This window comes from Aphis gossypii, chromosome 3 (assembly GCF_020184175.1).
Source record: "Aphis gossypii isolate Hap1 chromosome 3, ASM2018417v2, whole genome shotgun sequence".
Lineage (NCBI taxonomy): Eukaryota > Metazoa > Arthropoda > Insecta > Hemiptera > Aphididae > Aphis > Aphis gossypii.
The window spans coordinates 50,257,196-50,285,169 of NC_065532.1; the positions used below are offsets into that span (position 1 = coordinate 50,257,196).

General features: G+C 23.7%; 1 protein-coding gene across 4 annotated transcripts in view; it reads left to right on the top strand.

Moving 5' to 3' along the window:
* The window catches only part of LOC114130405 (uncharacterized), an 85,067-nt gene that overhangs the window by 50,662 nt on the left and 6,431 nt on the right, over positions 1–27,974 (top strand). For 3 of the 4 annotated variants that reach the window (XM_027995382.2, XM_027995384.2, XM_027995383.2), the window contains exons 2-5: positions 20,181–20,389; positions 20,568–20,703; positions 21,991–22,124; positions 25,842–26,061. In XM_027995382.2, coding sequence (XP_027851183.1) covers positions 20,181–20,389; positions 20,568–20,703; positions 21,991–22,124; positions 25,842–26,061 — 699 coding nt within the window. Of the gene's footprint in view, positions 1–19,570; positions 19,680–20,180; positions 20,390–20,567; positions 20,704–21,990; positions 22,125–25,841; positions 26,062–27,974 lie in introns of those variants that run through there. The other variant, XM_050204082.1, reaches the window with a different exon arrangement.

The following is a 27,974-nucleotide window of genomic DNA, read 5'->3' on the forward strand; positions in this document are numbered from 1 at the left end:
TTTTTAAAATATTATAAAAAATAATTATTCAAACATGTATGAAAATCAAATAGAGAAACTCGCATATTTGTACATGTGATATACCTAAATATAAATAAAGTATTAACAAATTGCATTATATGTAATACGTTTAAAAAATCTATAATTCATCTTATAATTTAAATTGCTTGGTTATAAAATTGTATTTAAAATGAATTTAAATGATAAAGTTACGTATACATTATTAAAATTATTATATCAATTTAAAACAATAAGGTATTTTAATGACGAATAAAAATCCATTTTCTGTACAAAAACTTAAAGATTAGTTAAATATATTTTTAAGTAAATTTAAATAGGTTAAATATTTTTAGTTTTGAGGATATTAAACATTCATAGAATAATATTTATAAAGAACTTCAATAAATAGTGGTAGAATTAATATTTCAATCAAAAACATATTTTTTTTCATCTGGGGAGTTTATAATTTATAATATATCATATTATTTATCATATTATGATATTTATATTTTGAGTTAAAATATATTTGTGTGTACCTTTATGAATGCAATAATTTTCGTTATCTTAGTTAGAAATAATAGTTGAATATATTTTTATTGATATAGGCATTATGAAATTTTACAAAAATTAAAAGTTCTACTTTCTACTTTTTTTTTTTGTGTAGGTACGTTTTATTTTTTTGAATTATTGTTATTCAAAACTGACACCTGTCAGGCAACATATACAATTCAAAGATAAATTATATTGATTTCATGATAAAAATTATGGTGAATTCGGTGCCAATGAAAAGTCCTGTATTTCAAGTGCCCCACATCAGTGTAAAAGACAGGTGGAAAACAATAATACAATTAAAAATTAAACAATGTGGTCAACCCAACACCAGAGATATTTGGTTTTACTGACAACAACAGCCATACGATACACTTGCATCGTAAAATATACAATCATAAAGTATTAACCTATGTCTTTACGCTTTGAAGTAGTGTATTATGGTCTTCAAAATTTAGATCACAATAATATTGACAACTTTTTTATTAATTTTTTTCGATAGTCAACCCTAAGTTGAAAATGTTGAGTATCCCGATTACCAATTAATATTATAGTGTTGAATAGCACATTTAAAATAATAGTTTGTACTTACAGTCTGATAAATATCGTATTTACAAACATAATATAGGTAACGTACAAATCACAATCGCTTGCATTAAGGTGAAAATCGAATTGGTGAAGTGTGTATTCAATTTTAAATTAACGTCCCGCCTTAACGGATTTATATTTTCTTTGATGATTGCCATCAGCACTATAATACGTATTCTTAGAACTGACTGTTGGGGAAATGTATCATTCAGTGTCTCTCACAAAATGAACACGGGCAAATACGTATGTTATTTATACCTGCAGTAGTGGTCGCATTTAATGTATTAGCTCACTTAGTCTCGAATCTCTTGATTAGTTTCCAAATGTCTGATAATCTAGTTCGATTAGATTTTCTATGGTATACAAAACGAAAAAGATTCAATTATGTCTATAACACGTTTTTCTGGATTTTACAATTTAATTTTTAATCAACTCTCTTGGAATTAATCTAGCTTTGCGTTTTTCATCAATACAACTAGCTTATAAGGCTCGTTATAATTTTAAACATTCTGATTTTTAACCTTTGTCTTTAATATATTACATTTTGATGTACTTCGATTAAATGTTAGATAAGTTTATACCTATCATCTACTTATATATTATTATTTAAAAAAATCTCAACATTTGACGAGTACAAGAAATAACTGAAACCGATTAACTTTAATAACTGCATTATTTACCCACCAGATAAACTTCATGACTCAGATAGATCGATGTACAATGTTTTTGAAACCATTATTTTGAAAAACTTATCAAAGACTTGTCGGCCCAATGCATATAAATTGACACGATTTCACTTGACCGAGTTTTTGGCATGTTCTGATAGCTTTTGGTTCAAAGTTTTTATTTATCGTTTCGATTTCTCACTAACCAAGTCACATATAATAAACTTTAATTATTTATAATATAATCAAAATAATATTGACTATTAAAACGAAAAACATTGAAACAAAATCAATGATAAAATGTTTGGTTGGAGATCACTAGTATAAAATATACTTGTTTATAAGTAGATATAAGAATAAATGTGTCCAATACAGTCACGTAGGAAGCTAATAATGTTTAATAAAAATATTATGACTTAATATATTATAATTATTATAAATTTAAATATGTAGTATACTAAGTATATACAACAACACATTAAAAAAATTCTCGATGTATGCTTTACATTATTTTTAAGTCAACATACCTATTGTTATATCGCATGTTAATAAATTTTTATTTATATTAACATTATCTTCTAAATAAATGATTCAAAAACAATATTTTTCATAATTTTTTTCATTTTTATGTGTATCATTAACATAATATGAGAATAAATTTTTTTTTTATTATTTTCAATTTTAATTAATTGTACATGAATGTACATGAATAGTGTTTAATTTATAATACATTCAACCGGCTATTAAAATAAATAAAAATTAATAAGATATAAAATTAAAACAACTAGTGAAATAAAAATGCTTATCATATATTATGTACTCACAAATCATATTAAGAATAAGACTATAAATTAGAGATAGAATTAAATGACGATAAATCATTTTAAGAAAAAAAGAAAATATTTTACACATTTTTATTGAGAATTTATTATAAAAAAAAAATATTCACGTAAATATAATACAATTTTGATCGCGGAATACAGATTAATAAATGACTAGGTATGTTATATATTTTTATTCCGTCATAAATACACATTAAATATTCAAAAATGTTCAACTCAACCGTATGGAAGTAACGAACCGATAAATATGTTTTATTTTCGTTACTAATGTATACCTGGTGGCTTTCTCCATTTTTATTGCTTTTCCCGGGGGGTCGCTAATTTTTTTTCTTTTTCCTTAATAAGGGACCATTTTGGCAACGATTTAGTTGTTTCGTACCCTTTTCGTAACCTTTTAAAGTGCTGTCCAAAATGTTATTATAATAACTGTAGTTTTTAAAAACCACATACCTAATATGCTATGTAGATTAAACATTCATTTACTAAAATGTAGACTCAATTTTTTTATAAATTATGAAAACAATGTTTTTCAGTGATTTAACTTTTTTTAAATACTCGTATACTAGGTATGTGTTTTAAATGGATTGATTTATATAACAATCAATTATAAAAATAAATAATTTAAATCAATATTTAAAAAAGAAAATAACAGAAATAACAGAATAACAGTGATCAATACACTCGTATTAATTAATTAATCGATTTTTTATTTATTCAATTTTTTTTAATAAAATAATAAATACTACTCATTATATTACATTCAAATTTTTTTAAGACTTTTATAAATGGTAATTCACCAAAAATATTCAATTCCTTTTTTTTTCTAAGAATGCAGTAATTCGAATTTTGATTTTTAAAGTTATGAATTAGTTTGGGCCGCTTGAGATACAAACTTCTATTTTTCAAATCACAAGTGTTGTGTGAGAAAAAGGTAAATATCTACTGTAAATTATTAGGCAATTTTTCTAAAAATTTTGACATACTGAAATAAGAATTTAAATCGTAGTTTTTTAGTTAATTAACTTTATGTTCCAAAATAATAGTTGTTTGATAATAGATTTGGAAGACATTTATAATTTAATAAAAGTAAATTATTGAAATGATAATGTATTTACCATTCAGTATTTATAATAGTAATTTATAAATCTATATTACTAGTTCTAAAGTTTAATACATTTTAAATTATTCTTTATTTACTTTATTATACTTAAGGTAGATATAATGTGATTGGCCAATATTAATATCCAGATTAAAGTCCATTTATGTAATGAACGTTTACATCTACAACGATGAGCTTAATCAATTTGACAGCAATGACGAAATGAATTAAATCATGAACATACTTTATATGGAATAGAAATAATAATGTTTAAACGACATTTTAGGATCAAATTAAATTATTTGATGTTATAGTTTTAAAATAACTACCTATATTAAATTGATTATGATGCATTTAATTACTCAAATAATATTGATATTGTATTATAACGATATTTAACGTATGTAACATTGTAGTAAATATATTAGCATATTATAATAGGTATATACTATATAGGTCCCTAATATTTAATAACAATAATATAAAATAAAAATTATTTTCATACATTGCATGATATAAATATGAAATAAAGCAATAGATAATGCTGTATTACTACTTCTAATCCAATACGATTATTTAGTAAACCATAATAATATTTTTAAATTAAATTATGAGCATAGTTTATTTAAGATAATATTTCTATTGTCACTAGTATAAAAGTTATCGAGATAAAATGTTTGGTTAAAGTGCAAACATGTAAAAAAGTAGATAGGTACTAGTCTGGATGACTAATAATCTCTGATATGGGTGAAGGCCACATGTCACCATGCCACTGAAGTGGAAGACGTGTTATAGTCAAATTTACAAGTGGAAGGACAAATACGTAAAAAACCAACATTGATCAAAGGTTATAAAAATCATATTTTATCAGTTCAAGAAAATCTTCAAATACCTTTAGGCAATTTTACTATATTACGTCACTGATAAATAAAAAAGTATAGTTGAAATATCAAAAGAACACTTTCGAACTGTAAACTACTCAACCACTGTCTAAATGTTAGATTTGACTATATTTATAAATTTTGAAGTGTATATTTTATATACATATACCTAACCAAACTTGAAACCAATTTTAAGTCGAGTTGATTTATTGTGAAATAAATTTAACAGTTAGGAAAGCGTTTATTTCACATTGGATCACATATATATATTTGTATTGTATACAAATTATGGGATATGATTTATACATTAACTATATTTTTATAATAAATGAACTTACTGTATTTTACTATCACTTTTCAAGGCATAATTAAATGTAAAATAATACTGAAAAATTATTTTTATTTAATAACGAAATAATAACATAAGTTAATATAAGTATTGTAGTATTGTAAATTGTATACTATAGTTAATAATGATTAATGAATATAAAACTGTAAAGATACACACAAGTAGACGACACTCATAAGATTAATGTCTGTGATGATTGAAAATCATCTGGGTTTTTTTAAACGATAGGTTCTTTCATAGAAAAAGTTTTAGATAACTCACTTTTATAAATATTGAAATTTAACAAATCTAATTAAGGGTATTGTAAGCGGTAATTTTTCGTTTTTTTTTAAACATATGTCATGCAACAAGGGGTTATCGACGAATTCTATTTTGAATGTATCATTGATATAACGAATTAATAAGAATTCTGAAAACCGATTTGAATATTTCGTCCAGTCTTCATGATATCGACTTCCCATATTTTTGATTTTTTTAAGGATTTTGGGAATATATAAAAATATGAGAAAGACAATTTCAAGTAGATTTGGCGACAAATTAAAATCTGTTTTCAGAATTATTATCGCTTCGTTATATTGATCTATACGTTGAAAATAAAATACGTCTATAATCCAATAATAAATGTGTATTAGACACAATCATTAAATCCCCGCTTACCATCTCCTTAATTGAATAGATATTATACTCTATATACTATTATACTCATTATAGAGATACAGAGCATAAATTTACCAAAAAAATCACAAATCTTCATAACGATCTAAAAATGTGTATATCCTTCGTCGATTAGTAGAATTATTTTATTACTCTAAATTTCATACTAATTTAAACTGCCTTAGTAACTAAAATTATCCATTATACTTCCCGGTAATGTGCATAAATGACTAAAAAGACATTGTACTAGATACTTACTAAGATAAAAATAAAAACAAACAATAATACTTAAAAGTTTAAAGTTGGGTGACACTATTAAGAGCCTAAATAGAGCTAAATAGAGCCTAATAAATGTTAATACTTCTTTGCTGTTTTATTTATTATGGTATGTCATAAAATGTACTGATTATACAATGTAAAACTGTATAGATTATAAATATACATATAGATTGTCCCAATTTATAAATTTCATCGGTAAAATTATACTGTGATATATTTATCTCCAGGGGATAACAAAGTATCCTAGTATATATTTACCCACAGTAACTATAATCTAGGTCTTAAAATACCGGGTCAGGTATTGAGGGTAATAGAATCCAGAGATGCCGTTGTACTATTATAGTAGAAGTAGTAGTAATAACTTAGTCCTAATGGACTAAGAAAATGTAACTATCTATACTTCTATATATTTTATCTAAAATCTATCATTATATTCGTATGAAAACTTATCTCGAATTAATATTGCATGCACATTGCACATAATTAATAATAATAAAAAGCTATGATGTAAAAACATTGAATTGACACGGAAAAAAATTAAAAAAATTGTAGAGCCAAATAGAACAAACTAAAACTAAATTACAAAAACAAAAACACAGACCCTAACCCATCTAATAATGTTTTAATAGATATTTTACCTTCATTGACCAAAAAACTATTTATATAAAATATTATTATGCATCAAACGCAAACGTTTATATGTACATGGAAATTTGTATGGTTTATTTATATTTAGTAAGTAACTGCGTGTAAAACATTTGTTATTAAATTTGGAATTTCAACACGTGGGTATAATCTAAAACAATAGGAACCTACTTTGTTTTTTGTGATTTCAGATTTTTTTTAAATGATATTTAATAATTTTATATAGAATTTATTGCTTAAGGTTTTTTTTAGTTATTGAAACAATATTTTACAGTGAATAATTTGTATTATTAAATCTAAAATATCTTTTCATAAAAACTAAAATTCTTGAATATTATATAGGTATCAGGTAATACCTAAACTAATATAACTAATAATTTACATCTCAGTTTTTGTGATCAAATTATCTAATTTATACACAAAATTAAGTTTATATGAACTGTTTATTTTATTTCAAAATTAAACATTATTTTTTGTTAACGTATTATAATATATTTGATTAAATAGGTATGTCTTTATATTTTGTATACTATTGTAAATTATAAAATCGTCTCTATAGTCTACTTCTAATAGTTACAATTATTATTTCAAAGTTATAATTTTTTCATAATGCAATTTTATCGTATCTTAATATTTAAAAAAAAATTATTGCGGTTTATTGTAGTTACAGTAAGCATTTAAAAGTATTCGAGTTCAAAAGTTTCGATAAAAAAAAAAAAAAAAAAAACAAGAAACCCAATACATAAAAATATATTGGTAGTAACGCCAATAGGTTCTTATGCTCTGTCAAAAATCGAAGATCCTATCACGTCAACGTATCTCACAGTTAATTTCACAGGTCATTCGCTTTTACGATTATCTATATGTGTTTTATCTCTTTGAACAGTCTTGAAATAGTAGTAAATATTAATTGATGGGTTTTTTAAAATACTATCTATTATTTTTTTTTTATTATTATTATTAATTTACGAAGCGTGAATTTAACGTTTTCACCTCACGTTCAAAAACATAATAATATAAAAATATTTTACGAGTATATTTTTATGAATATAATATTATATACAATTAACTGACCTATAATAAATTCAATAATTACGAATAAATTTTATTATATTATAATTTATTTTTTAAATATAAAACCACAATTTACAGTTTTATTTTTTTTTTACTAAGCAGACTCGAAGTATTAGGGTTAGTGCTAATTTTTTTTTATCTAATCAGAAATTCTAGGAACGTGTGAGTTTTTACCACTTTATGACTAACATATGTTACGATAGAGCTTATTAATAGTTATTAGTGAGTTACAAATTACAAGTATGTTAGTTTTAAACCCACATTATTCTTACGGATTCCTATAATACTAGTAACTAGTGAAGTTGTTAATTTGCATACGTGTCTAAAAGTCAGCGAAACATGAGAAAACACTAGTCTCCAATTGAATAACTGTCCTTTATAATAATATAGTGGTGCTGTAAATTAGATAGTACCTACAGTTTTGTAATGAAATATAAACGGCAAAGATAAAAGTACAGAACGAGTTTGTAGAAATGGAAATTTGGTGTCAGGAAAAAATATAAATAAATAAATAATAATAAATTTCTCCAAAAACCATCGCTCCCAGTGCTTTCATTAGTATTCATAGACAAGACATTTATAAGTTAGAGAAAAGTTAATTATTACTTTTAAATTTAATTAATTTTAATAATTTTAATAGATATTGCCATTTATATTGTGTTTATGAATAAATTTTTGTGTAACTGTATGATTTTTTCAAATTTTTAACGAAATTCATTAAAACCGTAAGAATTTACAAACTATGTTTTAGTTAAAAATTCATTATTATTTTTCCATGTTTTTTAAGGTTTTAAAATATAATACAAGATCTTTAACAAGTTAAGCAACATTAATTTTTCACGGCGGATTTTAATTTAAAACTATGAAGATTTTTGATTATAGCATTAACTACTTATGATATATCCTGTATTAAATTTTCAATTCTTAGCTATAAATATTAAATGTTTTTAACTTTTTTAAATACAAAATTATTTGCTGATTTTTGTGATTTTGGCGAATTTAAAGATCAAATATTTATAAAAAAAGATGTAGAGTTTATATGTATCTACATTACAAATATTTATAAAAAGCTCAAAATTAGTCAATGTTTTAAAAAATTATATTATGTGCAAGAAACTATATCTATATTAATCTTTTGCTAAAAATAACAAGTACCTATCAATCTATCTATCGGTTATTTGTGTTTGATTTATAATAGAATGTAAATACTTGATCGAAAATCTTTATTTTACGTTTAAATATATATTTCGTAAAATTTTAAACTTTTAACACTCAAAAAGTGTTTGTGGAATCACACACAACTTTTTTTTTTTTAATATAACAATAAAAACATAGAAAATCACGTATTAAATGTTCAAACTTCAAAAGTATGAATTTTTAACTAAAAATTCGATTTGAAAATTTACACGATCTCAATATAATACCAAAATGTGATGATAGGCAAAAAAACTACATAATTATAAAATCAATAAATTTATCGCTAAGCTTCAATTCTGAAATTAGACATAATTAAATTGTTCATAAGTCCATCAAGTTTGGTTTTAATTAATTTTTCTCCGGTAATGACTCATTTAATTTTTATTTTTACTCACCTCAACAATTAATATCAAATATCGTATGCTAGCCAATAATTATTGTCCAGTCTCGTAGTACAAAGTAGCATCCCATTAAATTTTTCATCGAGTACACGCTGGTGTTAACTGCTATATCTGTGCAAATAACAAACATATATACGTATATATATATATAAATATAATCTCATAAAATATTTTTCTCCCGCGCGAACGCGCAGCCGATCGATCGATGTGCGTGCAATTAATATGGTGTACAAGTTGTATAACACGATATTTATATAGTACGTGTTGCAAGTGCCGTGCATAAGCGCCGACCTAATACTATCCACATAAACCATGATATTCTTCTGTACATAGAATTCAAACTTTGATGTTTATATTCCATATTATGGAAGCGGCGAGCATTTAATATTCAGCCTGCCGCTGTAAGCACACCCGTCGCCATACCTGTATGAAAGCTCCGTGCTTCCGCGAATGTATGGTTTACAATATAAAATATGTAAATGATATTATGGTCATGTCGATAAGTAGGTGTTGTATATGTACTATACACAAATACATATATTATAACGTTCATATTTCTCGAATAATCGTATCATAGTATTATAGTTTATAATATTCATATTTATATATGTAATTAGTTGTATCGTGCCCGACTCCGGATACGGCACATACTTATTTTAATTAACTCCAATCGAGCCTACCTGTTTGTCTTTATGTCGATATGATGTAAAAGAATCATAATAATTTAAACATACATAGATATCATAGTACGAATCCAATAAATACAAATCCTTTAAAATCAAATGTTATATTTTGTTTAATAAAATGTTTAAAATTGACTTTTGTTCAAAAAATTTAAACTGTTAAGTTTCCAGTGATATATAAAACCATTTTACTTAACGTTAGAATAGTCTTGAAATTTTAAAATCGTCTACCATTGATTATAATTTTAAAACCAGTTGTTCGGTTACTATAGGTTTTTTTTTTTGTACAAAAGCTATTCATTGCCTATTACAATATAATATTATTAAATATGTATGATGTTTGTATGTCTTAAATAATTTAAAAAAAATAAGTAGATTTAAAAAATTTAATTAGTAAATAGAAGGCAAAACTATATATTACTGCAATATAGATAAAATATATGAAAGCTATTCAATAGTCAATAATCACTGTTAGTAGGGATATACTATTATTTACGAGTATGTATATAAATTGTAAGGTCTGTAATGGCGAACGTACATTCTATACTCATAGCAATATTTGATGTAAAATTGAAAAAAAATTCACTAAAAATATGGATTATGTATAGCATCCTTAATTTTTAAAATATACAACTAAATAGTTTAGCGCCCCTGTATTGGCTTTTATAGCAAACATAAAAAATAATGGGTTTTGATCGTATTGGAAATGTATTAACAACAAAATGGTCTCTTGACAAAAAATCACTTATATAAAGCCTTAAAATCCACATAATTTCAAAAACTATAAAACCATTTTCTCAATGTTCTTATATTTAAGCCAACTGGTGTCTGATATATCATCTACATTCTACAAGTGTTATAAATCAACATATAATTTATTTTTATTTTATATGTTATAATCATTTTTGGCTTGATCATTTTTCATTATACGACTATTGTTTAACCAATATTTTTTAAAAAAAATTTAATTTTCTTTGATTGCATTTCAATAACCTAATTAATCGAAAAAATTAAATTAATAAAAAAATTTATTTTTAAAACAATTATCGTTGTATAAATTGCACAATATTAATAGCGATAATGTTATTCTCAGTTTGAATCATAGCTGTAAAATATGTTACTTAACTTTTTTTAAAAAGAAAACATTTAGCAATTAATTATATATAGGTATGTATGAATATATATAATTGTTATTTTGATTTATTCAAATTTGTCAATATTGTTATTATCTATATATCTATAATACCTACAATTAAATCTTGAAAAATACATTCAATCAATATAGATTGTACAATGTATGTATTTTATTTTATAAAATATATTTTATATTGGCGATTTGTGTAAATAAGCATTGATGTTAATTGTTATCTATTAATGTTATGCATCAAAGATGTTGTGGTATAGTTCTATAATTATTATATACTCATTAAAAAGTTTCTAATCATGCTCGAATTTTGTCCTATATAGATGCACACTATGAATACCAGTCTAAAATTATATAATTTATATGCATCAAACTATGAGACATAGTTACACAAAATACTTTGAATAGTATTACTGAATCTCTATTAAAGTTAAGATAATACAATACAAAGTTTGGTGATAACAATTAAAAAATACTCTATGTGTTAAAACTGGAAGGATATATACTATTCATATATTACGTATAATATAAAATATCATATTTTTTAGCAAAATAAAATAATGAATGCAATTAAAAAATTAGGGGCGGTGTATGATTATTATTTTAAAGATAATATGGTGAATGTGTTTGAAAAAATGTAATCGACTAGTGAATGTTAAAGGGTTATTAATTAATACTATAGATGTTTTACAAGTGAATTTAATAATTTATTATGAATAAGAGTTCACTTATTATTAAAAATTGAATTCAATGCGGTATATATTGAACGACTGAGCGTTTGTATTCAAATTTTATTGGTATGTAGAGTTATAGTTTATGTATATACATATTATGTTTGGCTATTCAGGTATTTTAGTACTATTTTATGTTGATTTTCAAATAAGTAACTGGGTATAATATTTGTGTTTCGTTGTTAACTATGCGTTGTTTTCAATTTTTATAAAAAAGTATTTATATTGGATTGAGTTTTATAAACTCAATTACTCTCATCTATAATAGTATTGTGTACTATTTCAATTAGTTATAAGTTTTATACAACAAATTTATGTTGATACTCTTAATTGTTCTTTGAGTAGAGGTGTGAATTGTATTCATACGTTAAATCTGAACTAGATGTACACTTTATAAACAACATACTGCAATTAAAACATTGCTCGTTTAATAAATTAGAAAAACCCATTGAGTAGCTATATGAGGATGTTTTTATTTAGATATTTAAATCGGTGTATATTTTCAAGTGAATTACTTGAGTTACAATATAACATAGTTAACTTACTCTTACTTTATTGCAAAGTGTTTCTCACCTTTGATTTTCTGATGATAAAGAGATGGAACTTTTGGAGTTTGTGGTAACTTTGTTCACTATACTCTTTAAAATGAATTTCTACGGTTTGTTATTTCAGTGCACAAATAAATAAACAGTAGGTATACCATTAATTCAATAATGTTAGTGTCGGAAAACCTGTTCAATGAATAGATTTTTTTTATAGCTTGAATTTCCTTTATTTATACCGAGACCATATAAGTAATATAGTTAAAACAGTTATACAATCGTAATCTCCGAATAGATTAAGTACTTTGATTCAAAATTCTTCGCATATTAATTGGATGTTATAATTTTTCTTGTCTTTTGGTTAACTATGTGTTTTGGAAAATGCTATTGAATGTATACAAATTAATTAATTGATTGAACATATTATGTATTAAAACTGTCTCCGTTGGGTTATGTTTTTGAAATGTTTAAACTCCGTTTTAAGATTTAAAAAATCTCATTAATTAAATATTTAAAACATGGCTAATTTGTGTAGATAATTACTAATGTTGTCGTTAACCATGACAGAACCTAAATAAATTCCTTAAAACAATAATGCCACACGCACTAGATGCATGTACAATGTGCATGTACATTACATATAATTACTAATTATTAATAGATACATAATTATTTATTTTAGGATAAAGAATAAGTTACCTTTCGGATATGAGAGGAGCTCCATAAAATAAATATATATAAATAAAGATTGAAATACATTTGATTTTCAAAATTAACTTAGGATTTATTGTAAAAATTTAAAAAAATTACCAACATGCATGCACATCATTGTTCCTAAAAGACAATAGGAATTTTTTTTATTTTATATAATATTATATTATACAAAATTCTGTTCGCCTATAACTATTAATTAACTATTTCTAAATATTATATTACTATTATTATTACATATGCGGGACTTCGAAATTACAATAATTGTATGCACTAACGTTTTATAAATATTATTCAGATAAGGGTAACGATAAAAAATGAAAACAAATTAAATCCTCTATAAGTAATAACTAATAAATTGCTAGACATTTTACTAAATTAATTTTGTCACCTAATAAAACGGTTTTATTGTTAATATCTTCAAAAGGATTTTCATTCAAATTAAGATATACCTTCTTGACTATTTCAAAACACGAGTTAAGTCAGCGATACGATAACTGAATTATGTTTACGAAACTTAGTCAATAGTCTTAAAACAAACGATAGAGTTGGTACACTATTTGATTTATACAACATATTTGACTATTTGAGTACGTTATTAAAACAAAGGCGTATATAATACTAATGTAGTAAATGTCTAACTCAATTTATACCAACAGTTAACAAGACGTTTGAACACAAAAGCTTATGACAATGTTATAAACATTGTTTATAGATCATATCGCTTTCTGTCCACAGCATTTTATATTATAATATATATGTATACTTATACTATAATATCTCGTACACTGTTTTAGAGAGAAATCGCTTAAAGTTTTCTTTAGTTTTAAAAATGAAAAAAATATGTTGAAAAAATTGTTTGTAACATTTTGTTTGAGTCCAAAAAAACTATACTTAATGTCAATATGTATAAATATGAAAACCAATGTCATAAATCATCTGTAGAGGCTAATTAAGAAATTGTCAACTTATCAACAGCCGAATTGCCGTTTGAAGACTTTTTAGTGTCAGCGTTCACCGCCTTCGGTTTTATCATTTTTCATGAAAGAACTCTTACCAGGCAAACTTTTTAATACCATACCAGCATTTTAATGTGATGAATATGGGTCAGGGTATTCGTTTTCGGTGATTTAAAAATGTGTTTATTTGCATGAACATCATAATTTTTCGAAGACGTTATGTATAGTAAATATTCTATACATTATTGGTTAGAAAATGTAATCTAATCAATCAAATTATATATCATAAATAATAATAGTCGTTGACGTAATAAATAAGACAATTTTAAAATAAATCTTGGAATTTTGTTATGATAGAAATTAACTACCTATACTCCTAATATATTTAATTACAAAGATAATATATTAAAGTTAAACCTAAAGACTATATACCTATTTTAATGCGTTTATAGTTTTAAGTTTTTTAACTATAGACAATTATTATAAAAACTTCAAAAACAATTTTTTTTTATCGATAATTTTTAAAAAATATACATTTAAATATACCTTTAAAAAATATAATATATTAAACTATCACCATATTTATAATTAGACAATGGTCGATATTTATAATTTATTAATTGGTATATAAAAAAATATATAAAATCACAATAATTATTGAAATAAATATAAGAAAATATTATATTTGAATTAATGTGTATAATTGTTATAATTTGGCTAATGTAATTTTATTAAAGAAAAGCAATGAATTTTAAACAAAATGTTTGGGTTGTAACCAAAGTTAAACTATCAAAACAATAATATACCTACAGCATTATTCTATATTAAAAAAAGTAGAAAATATATTAATTTAATTATGCGAGTAATTTTGTGGAACTTTTGGTATTTATTTTATGTCCACTTATTATCATAATTATTCATTGTTATCTATTATATTTGTATTATACATTCGTAAATTATTATTGTATTATATACTTTGACATCCGTTGACTGGCGCGTTATATAGGCAATTTCGGTACATCGACGTGCGTGTGCGTTGCAAACGGTATTCCATTACAATAACTAAAATATTTAAATATTTTATTATTTCATAGTTAATGTTAGGAAATTAATGATTTATAATTGCGTGATGGCAGAACTAAATTGATCAAACCATAGTTTGTTTTGAAATTTAATTAGATTAAGTTATTAAGTTATAAACTTACAAAAATCTTATAAAGTAAACCAAGACTTCTTTTAGGTTATAGCATTTATGTGAAAGATTTTCCATTTATGTCAAATTTTCTATTTATAAAATGTCATTTATACATTTTTAGAACATTTCTATACAAAACAATGAGAACTATACGAATATGATATAAAAACACTCTGTTTTACATTAGGTTTCAAATTTATCGCGTTATTAAGTAGTTCAAAGTAGTTGATTTGCTTAATAAATTTGAATTAAATAATGATATTTATTATGAAAAACGTTCTTAAGCAAGAATAGTATATCATATTCCAGTCATATTAACAAAAAGTTCGAAACTAGATTTCTTTAAGTTGAATTTTAGTACACAATTAGTTTATACTTCACTAATAAACGTAATAATAAAAGTCCTGACACCTACCCTTTGGGCGTAATCCTCCTATCACTACTTAAAGGGGATTTACGCTCCTTTCTTCGGTTTTGGTTATAACCCATTATTTCAAAATTGATTCACATTAATGAAAATATTTTATCAGGTACATCATTTCTAACTGAAATAGCACAATATTAACATTGTATGACAACATATATTTTTTAATTTCATATTCTGATGCAAAATATTTTTCTGAGTATTTTGATGTATAAAAATCGAAATTTTAATGAATAATGTTCATGAGTTGTAAGCATCTAAGCATTTAATGAACGAAATGTAGATGTTGAAATATTTATGTATTATATAAATATATAATATATATGTACCTACGGATACCACACAACGTTTTGATTTACTACTTCACTTACTAGAACTTAAAATACTTATTACTCATAAATTACTCGTCTGAATTTCGATTTTTTATGTATCGAAATACTCCGAAAAATATTTTGCTTCAGAAAGTAATATAAATATATATATATATATTTTTTTTAATGTTGTTTTATTTAAATTGAGTATTATGGAAGAAAAATCTATTCAAAAACATTAATAGGTACATTTGTATTTTAATGAGTGTTCAACGATAAAATAATGACTGTATTTAATATAATTAAAAACCTATATTTTTATTCAAACTAGATTTAATATTATATAGTTGTAATTATTTTTTAAATGCAAACGTATACAAAATCACTAATCTCAGTAAAAACCATGGAATAGTTCTGATTATTTTTGATTGAAAAAAAAATAGTACGAACTTAAAACTTTTTAACAATACGTGAATACTAGGATTTTCAAATTAACAGTAATTCAAGTATAATTTTTTAGAGATATTTTATTTCGAACTTATGTGATGACAGCTCACTAGATTATCTTACATTACATATGTATATCTTTTTTTATCGATCCTAGAAATAAACCTTATATATATATTCAAGCTTCAATTTTATATATAGATTCTGCAATTACTAAAATAGAAGTAAATTTAGATTCATTTTTAAATCGTTTACAAACTGTCGATTAAAACGTGATTATAATGTACAATGTACATATATATTTATTCATATAATTTTAATATCAGTGTATCAAAGCTGGATCCCAAGCAAAAGAGATGATTACAGGTATTGTACTAGTTGGGTACCAAATGTTATTAGGTCTATGTAGTATGATAACATTTGAACGCCGTAATTCGAATGATCATCAAATGGAGATGTTGTTTATACAAACAATTTAAACAATTTGATGCATAAATTAATTAGACGCATAAATATTTGACGTGGGTAACTAAATTTTAGCCTATTTTTTTTTTAAATCTACGGCCTACGCGCTTTGAAATTATATACTCGACATTTTGTCTTGCATCAAAATAATCTAACTAGTGCTACTCATTACCGTTGCTTAAGTATGTCAACTGCGTGGTAATATTATTTTAAACATAAAGATCTTGGACTTAAAAAACATAATAATAATATGTATTACTAAAATAATTACAGGCCTAACTAATGGAATAGTACTTGTCTTAAATAATTCCGGATCTAACTCTGATGCATCCATTGATATACAATATATTATTGAAGTATTATAATGTTTATAAGAGTAAGAAATCGAACTAAAAAATAATTTAAATTTTTTTCTATCTTAAAAGAATATAAGTTTTTATAGTGCTAATTAAAAATGTAATCTGGGTTCTTTCAGAAACATGATGTATTGTGCTCGACGAGCTAACAACCTATTATTTTATTCATTGTTTAGTCTAAAGAACATTCGTCGATTGATATAAAAAAAGTATTTTACTTGATTACATTCTATGATGTTATATAATAGTGACAATCAGATATTATAATTATTAAAATGTTTAAACTGTGAGTTGTGATAAATTAATAACCTATAATGATAATATAATTTATTTATATTAAAATAATAAAATCTGATGAATAAAATTTAAAAAAGAAAATACAATTGTTTTTTAATATATATTTTAAAAATTTTGTGAAGCTTATAATTTTAAAATAAGTTTTCTACTTTAATGAAAATAAAATTAAAATAATTTTGCACTATACTTTTCATGATTAGTATTATACTCTTATTGTAAATAAAAATTATTTTCCAGTAAATTTTGATGAGATCGTAATAAATTGCAAACAATACAATTACAATAAAAATATATATACAAATATATAATCATTTGTTTTTTAAACAAAATATTGATCATTTATTATTAAGCTTAGCGCCTGAAAATAAAACATTTTTTCATTATACTATTTAAAAAAAAGAGTATAAATGTATATTTCATGTTGTTTTATGAATCAATTCTTATTCGATGACGTGAATATTTCGTTATATAAAATATATGCTACCATAAATATATTTAAACAAAATCAGATATGTTTAGTTACTAGTAACATTTAATTTACATTTTTTTTTTTTTATTATTTAATAATACTATAACTATTGTTGTATACGATGAAATATATAAATATTAACCTAGTACGGTGGCAAAAACTGTCAATCCCTATTTTACTCCAAAAGTTATCAATATCATACTTTATAATATGACCCTTAATAATAAACTTCCTGGTCAATACTTCCAATATCATTTTTAGCCTCATCTTGCAAATTTAATCAAGTTTTTTTTTTTTTTTTACATAGAATGAAAACATTTTAAAACTTTAATACTAGCAACTACTCAAGTAAATTATTATTTTAGTTATAAATATTTATGTCAACAAAATGCTATAAAAGATTTTATCAACAAAAAAAGTGATTTATTCATCAGTTTTTTTTTTATAGTAATACGTTTTGTTTTAAAATATTCGTCTTTAACAACTAACAAGACAATGTACTTGCGAAAATTTTTCAGAAATGACCTATTCAGTAGCGAAGTACCCTACAAAAGAATATTTTTTCTATATTTTCATTGTCTCGTAGCATATTCAATTATTGAAACACATACTTACATAAAAATGTGTTCGATATAAATATTTATCTACAGATTTTTATAGTAAGAGTTATGATTTAAATAATTACAAATCTTTGAAAATAATAATTATTTGTGTCTAGTAAAAATCAAATATTAACTATTAAATAATTCATCAGTTTGAAAATGTAAAAAAAAAAATAATAAAACACTACTTACAATTACTAGTAAATTTATAATAATAAAACATACATATTATGCCGTAATTGATTTATAAAAAAACATTTAAATTGAATATTTTTACTAAAATTGTCACTAGATTCACTTGAAATTTATCAATTTTAAAAATTATTCCTTGATATTGATTTAAAAAAAGATAGCATAATATTTGTTTTCAATGTTTAGAGTATTGACTTATTCTAGAGATATACAGTTTTTCTATTATTCGACTAATGATTATCAAACCTGGAAAAATTCGATCAATTTTTTTTTCAAAATGCATAAATTGTACAATGAAAAACATTGAACAGTTTGTACATACCTATATCTGTAACATTATTTTCTTCTTTTTTAATGAGAATATTTGTTTTTCTCCCTTTAGCTGCAATAGATTTTAAATTAACAATATTTATCTGTAGTAAATAAATATTTTAAATGAAAATTTAACATGTTACCAAATTTAAAACATTATATTATTTTAACTAGTTTAGCTGAGAGCCTGAGAATGTAATAATATGTTTAAATTTTCTAGACGATCACTCTTTCCAATTCACTGAAAACATACTAAACAACTAATAATAATAGATGAAAACTATTCTAATAAATACGGAGTACTAAACAACAGTTTTGAAAACAGACTTTGAAAAAAAAATACTCTCGGTCCCAAAGCAGCACACTGTTCTCTTCTCAAATTGGCAACCTAGTCAATCGGTGAACTGCTACACACTAGGGCATCTCGCCAAAACTGTTGTCGATTTTACATATTTACACATTCGCAATGCTCTCAGGGGACAGTAGTATTAGCAACCTTCAGTTAATATAACTTTACCCTTTACAAAATATGTTAGTTAAGGTTTTCAGTCAGCCCTTATTATTATTGTGGTTATTTCGATTTATTCATACTTGTTGGATACTTCTGAAACTCAATGTAAATATTTATAAATACGATTAAAATTTCATACAATGAATAAAATATTTATTTATTTATAAGTCTGGCAATTATGAAATAATTATAGTAAATTATTGATATTCATTAGAATGGATGAGTAATATATTCGTAAATTAATATCACCTTGCTCTTTGTTTGTCTCTTGTGATGAGAAAAAATTTAAATGCAAACTTTTTTTTAAAAAAATATTCTTTCTTGATTTATAAAAAACAGCTAGCATTGTTACATTTAAAAAAAAAGTAATTAATATTATCCATGTGCATCCTTGAAGATTTAAAATTTTAAAAATATACTTTGCTAATAGCCTTCACTTTCAGAAAACCCAATATACAAGATCATAATATATTTAGTGGTATCTCTTAGCGATAACTATATTTAATATAAAACTCGTATTATAAAATATTTATGTAAAATAAGACTTCAAATATATCTTGTTTAAAATGCAACAAAATTTAAATCTAAATTTAAAATTTGTTACAGGGATGGCGACATGCCTCAAAGACGTATTCATTGAAGTTCCAATAGCCATTAGAGAAGGTAATACTGCTATACTCCGATGTGATTATGACTTAGAACAAGAAGCTTTGTACACGGTCAAATGGTACAAAGGCCGACAGGAATTTTTTCGTTATGTGCCTAAAGAATTACCGCACACAAGAGTGTTCCCCTTAGCCACCATAAATGTAGACGTAAGTTTAGCATATGTAATTAGTTATAGTGTAGTCATTTAGAAAATCAGCCAAATGGAATAACTGATAAACTTCATGTGGCTCGTTGCCATCACAAGTTTTCACACACCTACCTTTTTTTCTGGCGAATTAATTAAACTACAAAAATATAAAAAAAATATTTCGATTTTTTTTTAAGGTCAGCGAATCAGGACCAAACCAAGTGGTACTGAGACAAGTGACGCCTGAATTAGATGGCAAGTACAGATGTGAAGTTAGTGCAGATGCGCCAACATTTCACACACAAATTGTAGCTGCTTGGATGCACGTTGTCCGTACGTATTAATATAATCTCGAAAATTTATAGGTAACATAAAAAAATCTCATAATAAGCTTAAAAGAAATATTGAGACTTTTTTAACAATAAAAAGTCAAGTGGCACTCGGGGACTGCCGCGATAAAGCTATTGCAGTATTACATATTAACACGAAATAAGAAGTTAATAAAATTTAATAAAAAAAATAATAATAATATAATATAATATTATTATATTATTATATTATTTTTATTATTATACTGTATATCGTCGCTGAAACTGCAACACCGCATATCTCAAGATTTGACAAAATGCATTTGTTTTGTTGGTAGATAACAGTGAATAATATTAAACTAAAATAATAAATAAATGATAACGATTATTATTATTATTATTTTATTTTCGGTAACCATGGTAACAATTAACGGGTAACGGTCACGCTTTTTCGTTACGAAAAATATATTTTCAGTCACCACGCCTGCGATAAAAGCTATGCAATAGCTTAAAAAACATTTTTTTTTTTAATTTAAATTATTATTTTGTATTATACAACGTAAAAATGTATCAAGTTGTGTGGATTCAGAATTTTATGTATCTTTTCTTTTATAGCTTTATGGTTAGTAAATTAATGTGTGTTAATTCCATTTATTTTATTTAATAACTAAAGATAAAACGGACTATAGTAATTTTGTTTATAAGTTTTAATACATAAATGTAGGTATATAAATATATAAATGTTCATAGGTATTACTGTAGATAAACATTAAACCTATTTCAAATTTTAAATCAAATTAATGATTTAATAAATAATGTTATTTTTAGATAGTAATCTGTAATCAATCAATCGTTTATTTTTTCAAATATATTTTTATTGTATTAATGTGTACTTAGTAAGTTTAATTAAATGTAGTAATAAATGCAAAAACAAAATTATTCAAAATAGTAATTAAATAAAAATATTCCAGTTTATTATTGTAACGTTTAATTTGTTCGTGATATCACTGACCTGTAAACTGATATACGTGTACTTATCTATTTCTTTAAACTTTCCATACATACTTTCTAGGAAAAAAAAACAGGAAAAATAAGTGAATAAAACATTTTCTTATAAAATCAATCTAACTTGTTGACATTATAAAGTACAATTCAAAATATTTATTTAGCTTCAGATTTTTCTCTTTTTTTTCATTAAAACTCTATTTATTGCAGACCAAGTTATTTTTGTTAATACAATTTAAATAAATAAATACTTTTTTAATTATTATGTAAATAATATAACATGAGTATTGTATTATTTGTATTTTAGGAACAATGGACGGCAAACCAGAGTTATATCTTGAAAAGCCTCAGTACTCTCTCGGTGAGAAGTTGAGAGCAAATTGTTCATCACCACCCTCAAATCCACCTGCAAATATCACTTGGTTCATAAATGATAAAGAGGTGCGTACAATAACATTTTATTATAATGAAAATTATGTTGCAAAAATAGTATTTATACCAAGTCAAAGTTTACTATTATAATACACTACATTATATTATATAGCTTTTAAAATGAATCTTTTGTATAAACACAAAATTAAAAAAACAATGATAGTTTCATTTAAGTTTTTTTTTCATTGTTATTGTCCAATTTTTAACTTACTTAAGAAAATTACAACATTTAGTAGGTTTATAATATATAGCTTTGACTAGGTAGACATAAGGGAATGTCATCTTATCGCACAATTCCCAGCATGGTTAAATAATTAAACAAACTACAGACGTTTTTTGGTACGTTAATTGTTTTTTTAAAACGTATTCAAAAGAATGATATTTTAATTAAAACGTATTATGTAAATTAGGTACTTTTTAGTTTTTAACCTATTCTTTCCCACGTGTAATACCCAGTGGTCTTAAATCAGTTTGAGAATATCAGATAAAAAAAAATTTAACTTTACTGTTAATTCTATTCTGATTTGAGATTATGTTACATTTATTTAAAGTTCAAAAAATTAATAATTTTTTTTTTTTACATAATATTACAAAGTATACCAATAAATATAAATATAAATTATTAAAATCAAAATACTTCCATTATCTAATTACGAGTATGATGCATTAATAATTGCATTTTAACTCTATTATACTTCTCACGTAAATTATTTTATCTTAGTACAACCTTTCTAATTAAAATATATTTACTAATATGCATAGGCGTATTTTGTATAGTACATTTTCAGATATTAAAAATATACAATATTCATTACCTCTTATTATACCTAATAGCATATTAAGTATAATATGATCTTATTACACTCTTCAGTTCCATTCATATATATATTATTATAATTATTAAGTCTATGATAATAAAAATACTATAAAAGTTTCTCTGCTGTGTAGACAGTTTAATTCTACTTTTTTTTTATAGTTTATTCTTACAGCAGCAATTAATAAACACCGAAGTACAATCATATAATTTGTTTTAAAGCTTCTGAAATTCAAATGTTGACAATATTTGGTCAAAATAAAGATTATTTACAAAATTATTTATAGTTAAAACCATACAATTTTAAATTGTAATAAAATATTCTTCACAAGTTGTTCTCAATACAAGCAATATTTTGAAACTTATATTATAATAGGAAAATTTTAATATATATGTATGTGTTTGTTAAAAACTTCATTTTTTTTTACAGCAAAATATAAAAAAATCGATTTTTAAAGCTAGCGTTGCTTAAAATATATTTTCCCTGTTTTACTATAATTTTTTTCCCCGAATATTTTGAAAATTACTATGATTTACCTTCAAAAAACACATCAATTTTTGTTGTAGATTGAAGCACTTGTACTGATTAACAAGTTGATGATAGATACAAAAAAAAAAATAATATATAATATACATACTGAACTGTATAATTATATTTTATTGCTGTGCTCAAAATCGTAAATCTTAGAAAATATAAGTTATCAGTTGGTAAAGTTTTGTCGATATTATATTAACCTATTCAGAGTCTATTATTGATATATCTATATATCTCTTAGAAAAAGAATACAACTAATAAAAGTAATATGAACAAAGTAGATTCGTAGTTAACTTTAAGTTAATTCTTACACGATTTATAATAAATAAAGCGTAGGTATATGTATATTTAAGTTCTAAGATTCTTCTAGAAGATATTTTTTTTCGTTTTTATTAAATAGTTATCTATGTTTATCATTTCTTAAACCGACTCAAATTATTTTATCAATTTGGCTTGGCGAGATAGGTACAGGCCAAGGACATAGCAAATAAGTGGCACAAAAGTCAAAATAAAATATACCTAACCTATGTTCTAATTACTTATTTATATTAACAATATACATTTTATTTGAAATATTATACTAGTTATACTATATATGAATATAAATCCTAAATATAGGGCAATTTTAGGTTATTCAAGATAGATTAGCCATCAATAATACACAATATAAGTATGCATTTAGTAAAAAAAATATTATAAAATGTTTAGGATATAAAATATATGGCGTTATAATACCAAATTTAGTGATACGAGTGATAGTAATAGTTTTGAAAATTTGTTTTGCACTATTATTAAATATAAGATACGTGCAGTCAACGTTAAAAACAAGATTCAAAATTCAACGTCCGTAAATATATTCATATTTATTGGTAGGTAGATACAAGTTCATATTTCAATATTTAATCATATTATATATTTTATAAATTCATGAAAGGAAGTTTTAGAAAAATTCTATGGTGAGCTATTTATCTCTATACAAAGTTTATTAATTTAAATTTATTTATTCACTATTCAAAATTAAACGAATCCTCTTGCGCTAATATAAGCTGTAATCTTGGTTTCAATAAAATAATTATTTATAAGAATGAAATATTCAGTAAGTATTAAAAAGCCGCTATTGCCGTTTATTGGTTTTTATTTTTTATCGATCAAATTTGAATTAAAATAATTTAAAAACATCGATCTGTTAACATATTTAAAAAAACAATAACTATAAAAAATTGAATTATCATTCGAACATTTATATTTTATTTGAAACCAAGTAAAAAAGTTGTGTTAGTGAGAGGTGGTTAAAAATATACAAGGGTAGAAATATGTTAAATAACCTAGAGCACCTATAGGCGTCGTTATGGCACTGACAACAAGCTAATAAAAAAAGAAATAATAATATTCTTTTTTATAGAAATACAACATTAATGGAAGTGAGATTACCTAGCGGAGTATTAGTCTTTATCGAAACCTGGTATTCTGAATGAAATAATTATTATTGTAAGATAAAAAAAAAAAAGATAATAATAAAATATTTCTTGTGTTTAAATAAAATCCTTCGTTTACAAGTTTATTTGTTACATATTTTTTTTATAAAAATGTGTATGAACCATATATTATTAGGATGGAAATGATTAAATATTGTACTTTAAATGATTTTTTTCACTTAACATTATCATTTTTTTATTGTGTAAATGAGCTGATTTTAAAGGAATACCTATAAAATGTATAATACTTTTTTTTTTATCTTCGTGTAGGCTGCTGCATAGTTTTAATTGTTGAGCATATCTATTACATAATCCTGATTTCTTAATTATTTTTATAATGCCCTTAGTTCTCAACTATATCTCCCTCTTCGATTACTTATAAATTGTTTGTATGATAAAATTCTCATGTAAATATAAAATTTAAAATTAAACCTAAATACATTTTTGCACATTCTTCCTAAATTAGCTGATAACAATCCATATTTTGTAATTTTGATATTTTTCGACATTATTTAAATTTAATCTTTTAATGTACATTTTTGGCTATGGTTATAACGGTGATATTCATATCTTGGTAAACTATAGAAATCAAACTTTTTTATAATGAGTGTGCAAAATCATTCAATTAATTTTAAATCTATTGAAATACTTATATTGTAGTATAATTACATTATTATTACAACATATAGGAGCAATACATCTAAATATCACTTTAACACAAATAATTTTTTAATGTATAATATACTATACAGTATACACAATGTTAATTTCTTAAATAATATTAATATCAGTATAAGATTATTTTCAACCAAATATCGAAAAATTTAAAAATATGAATAAGATTTACATGTATGAAAAATGTTTAAAGTTCAATTGAAAATGTACAAAATTAAATGTTTTAGTTGGGAAATGGCCGCATAATCAGAATACCATCAGTTAGGCCATCTGGTCAATTATTTAAGACTGTCTCGTCAATTGAATATGACGTTTTAATTGCTGGTAAGCTGAAGGTGAAATGCCAAAGCGATATATACCACGTGATCGGATCAGAAACTGAAGTAATGCTGGATGAAGATAAACCAAGACTTGCGTCTATTCTACAACCACATGATCATTCGGCAGGTAAATATATTTATATTAAATTTAATTAATATTTGTTATTAAACTTATATCAACGGAAATACAAAATTATGTAAAATATAATGACAATTATCCCCATGAAAAATATTTTTATTTTATTTTTTGGTACACGGTATAATAAAACATTTAATTTACTTCAACTATCCTTTATAATATAAATTTAGGTTTAAGTACAACTTACTTTTTGTATTATTATTTATATTTTGATAAAGTAGATTTATTAATGTTAAAATTTGAAATATAAACTATGTTAAAAATAAATATAAAAGCGTAAATAAACCACATCAATTAATTGAGCTGAAATAACCATTACGGACTTTTAACTATACTATTCATACATGTAATATAATATGTAACAGCACATGTTAGACGACAGCATTTGAAAAATGTAAGTTACACATAAACTTGCCAATTTTACTGATATTAAGTTACAATATTAATGTCAATTTTGACGAAACTAGATATTTGAACGAAAATTGGGATTTTCCATCAAATAATTTTAGCTATTTTACCGTAGCTCAAAATATATTAATCATAGAGAGGTTTTATGTAGGTATATTATTATTTTCTATAAACTGTAAAATTTTAAAATATTTAGAACAACTTTAACATATTATATTACAAAACTATTCACTCTATTCTATACTATACTTTGATATTGACTTTATTATATGCAATATTTTTGTTAGGCATTAGTTAAATCTTCTGAATTAAAAAAAAAAAATACATATATAATATTATAATATTAACTATCCTTCGTTAAAAATTTGTCGTCTTTAATTAAAATTGTTTTAATATACAATGGTTTATCAATCGTTATCTACTATACAACAGAGGCAAGTTTCGTTGTTTTTTTTTAATTAATTTTTGATAAACTGACATTTTTTATAATTAATTTTTAGATTTGGAACGGAACGATCAATGTATTGATTTTACACTATTATTTGTTTTTATTTTTGTCTTACAAGACTTTTTCTAATAGAAAATTCTCTAATTATCTACTTAAGGAAGAATTTTGGTAAAAAATTCAGATCTAGTTTGTGATTTAGTTGATCAAAAAAAGAATTTTTGGTGATAACTTTTGTAAATAATTATGGAGGAATAATTATACCATTTTAGTATTAAAATTAAAATAACTGTTGAAACTTTGATTACCAAAACGTTAGACCGTTTCCAGTTTAAGTTATATTTAACGGTATACAATAATTTGTCGAATTCAAATTCATCACTTCTAATGTAGTGACCCTGCTCAATGGCGTGGTTTGCTTTATAGTCTTACTGTACAATCTAGAGCGATTGTCTATTTGATGGCGTTTTTAATTTTCTATCTAAAATATATAAAATAAAAAACTATATTTGATATAATATCTTAAATTCCTTTATTTCCTTAAATATTGAACTCATTATTTCTGGTAAATAATGTTTAAAACCTACAAATATTAAATCCTACATTTTAGTCACTGTAAGTAAGTATAATAAAGACAGTGCTATAATAAACAATATCGAATATTTTAAGATTATTTATTTAAAATATAATTTTAGCCGATTGTATTAAACTAACACACAATATTAATTAGTTCTGATAAAATAAGAAAATTAATTTTCATCATCATCGTATATAGGTATTTAGATAGTAATGCGAAATATAGTTAGAATAATCTATTAAAATAAATTTTTTTTTTTTTGACTTGAACAAAACAAATTAACGTTTCAGAAATAGTGAATTATGATTAATTTTCTGTCCAACAGCTGGATTGTAGACGGGGGCCAAATATTGTATGTGTACATATTTCCGTACCCTTTATTGATGATAAACGGGATGTAACTTTCGAACATTTCCGATCATATGCGAACATTAAAATAATAGTGGCCTATAATACGGAGGTCGACTGGTG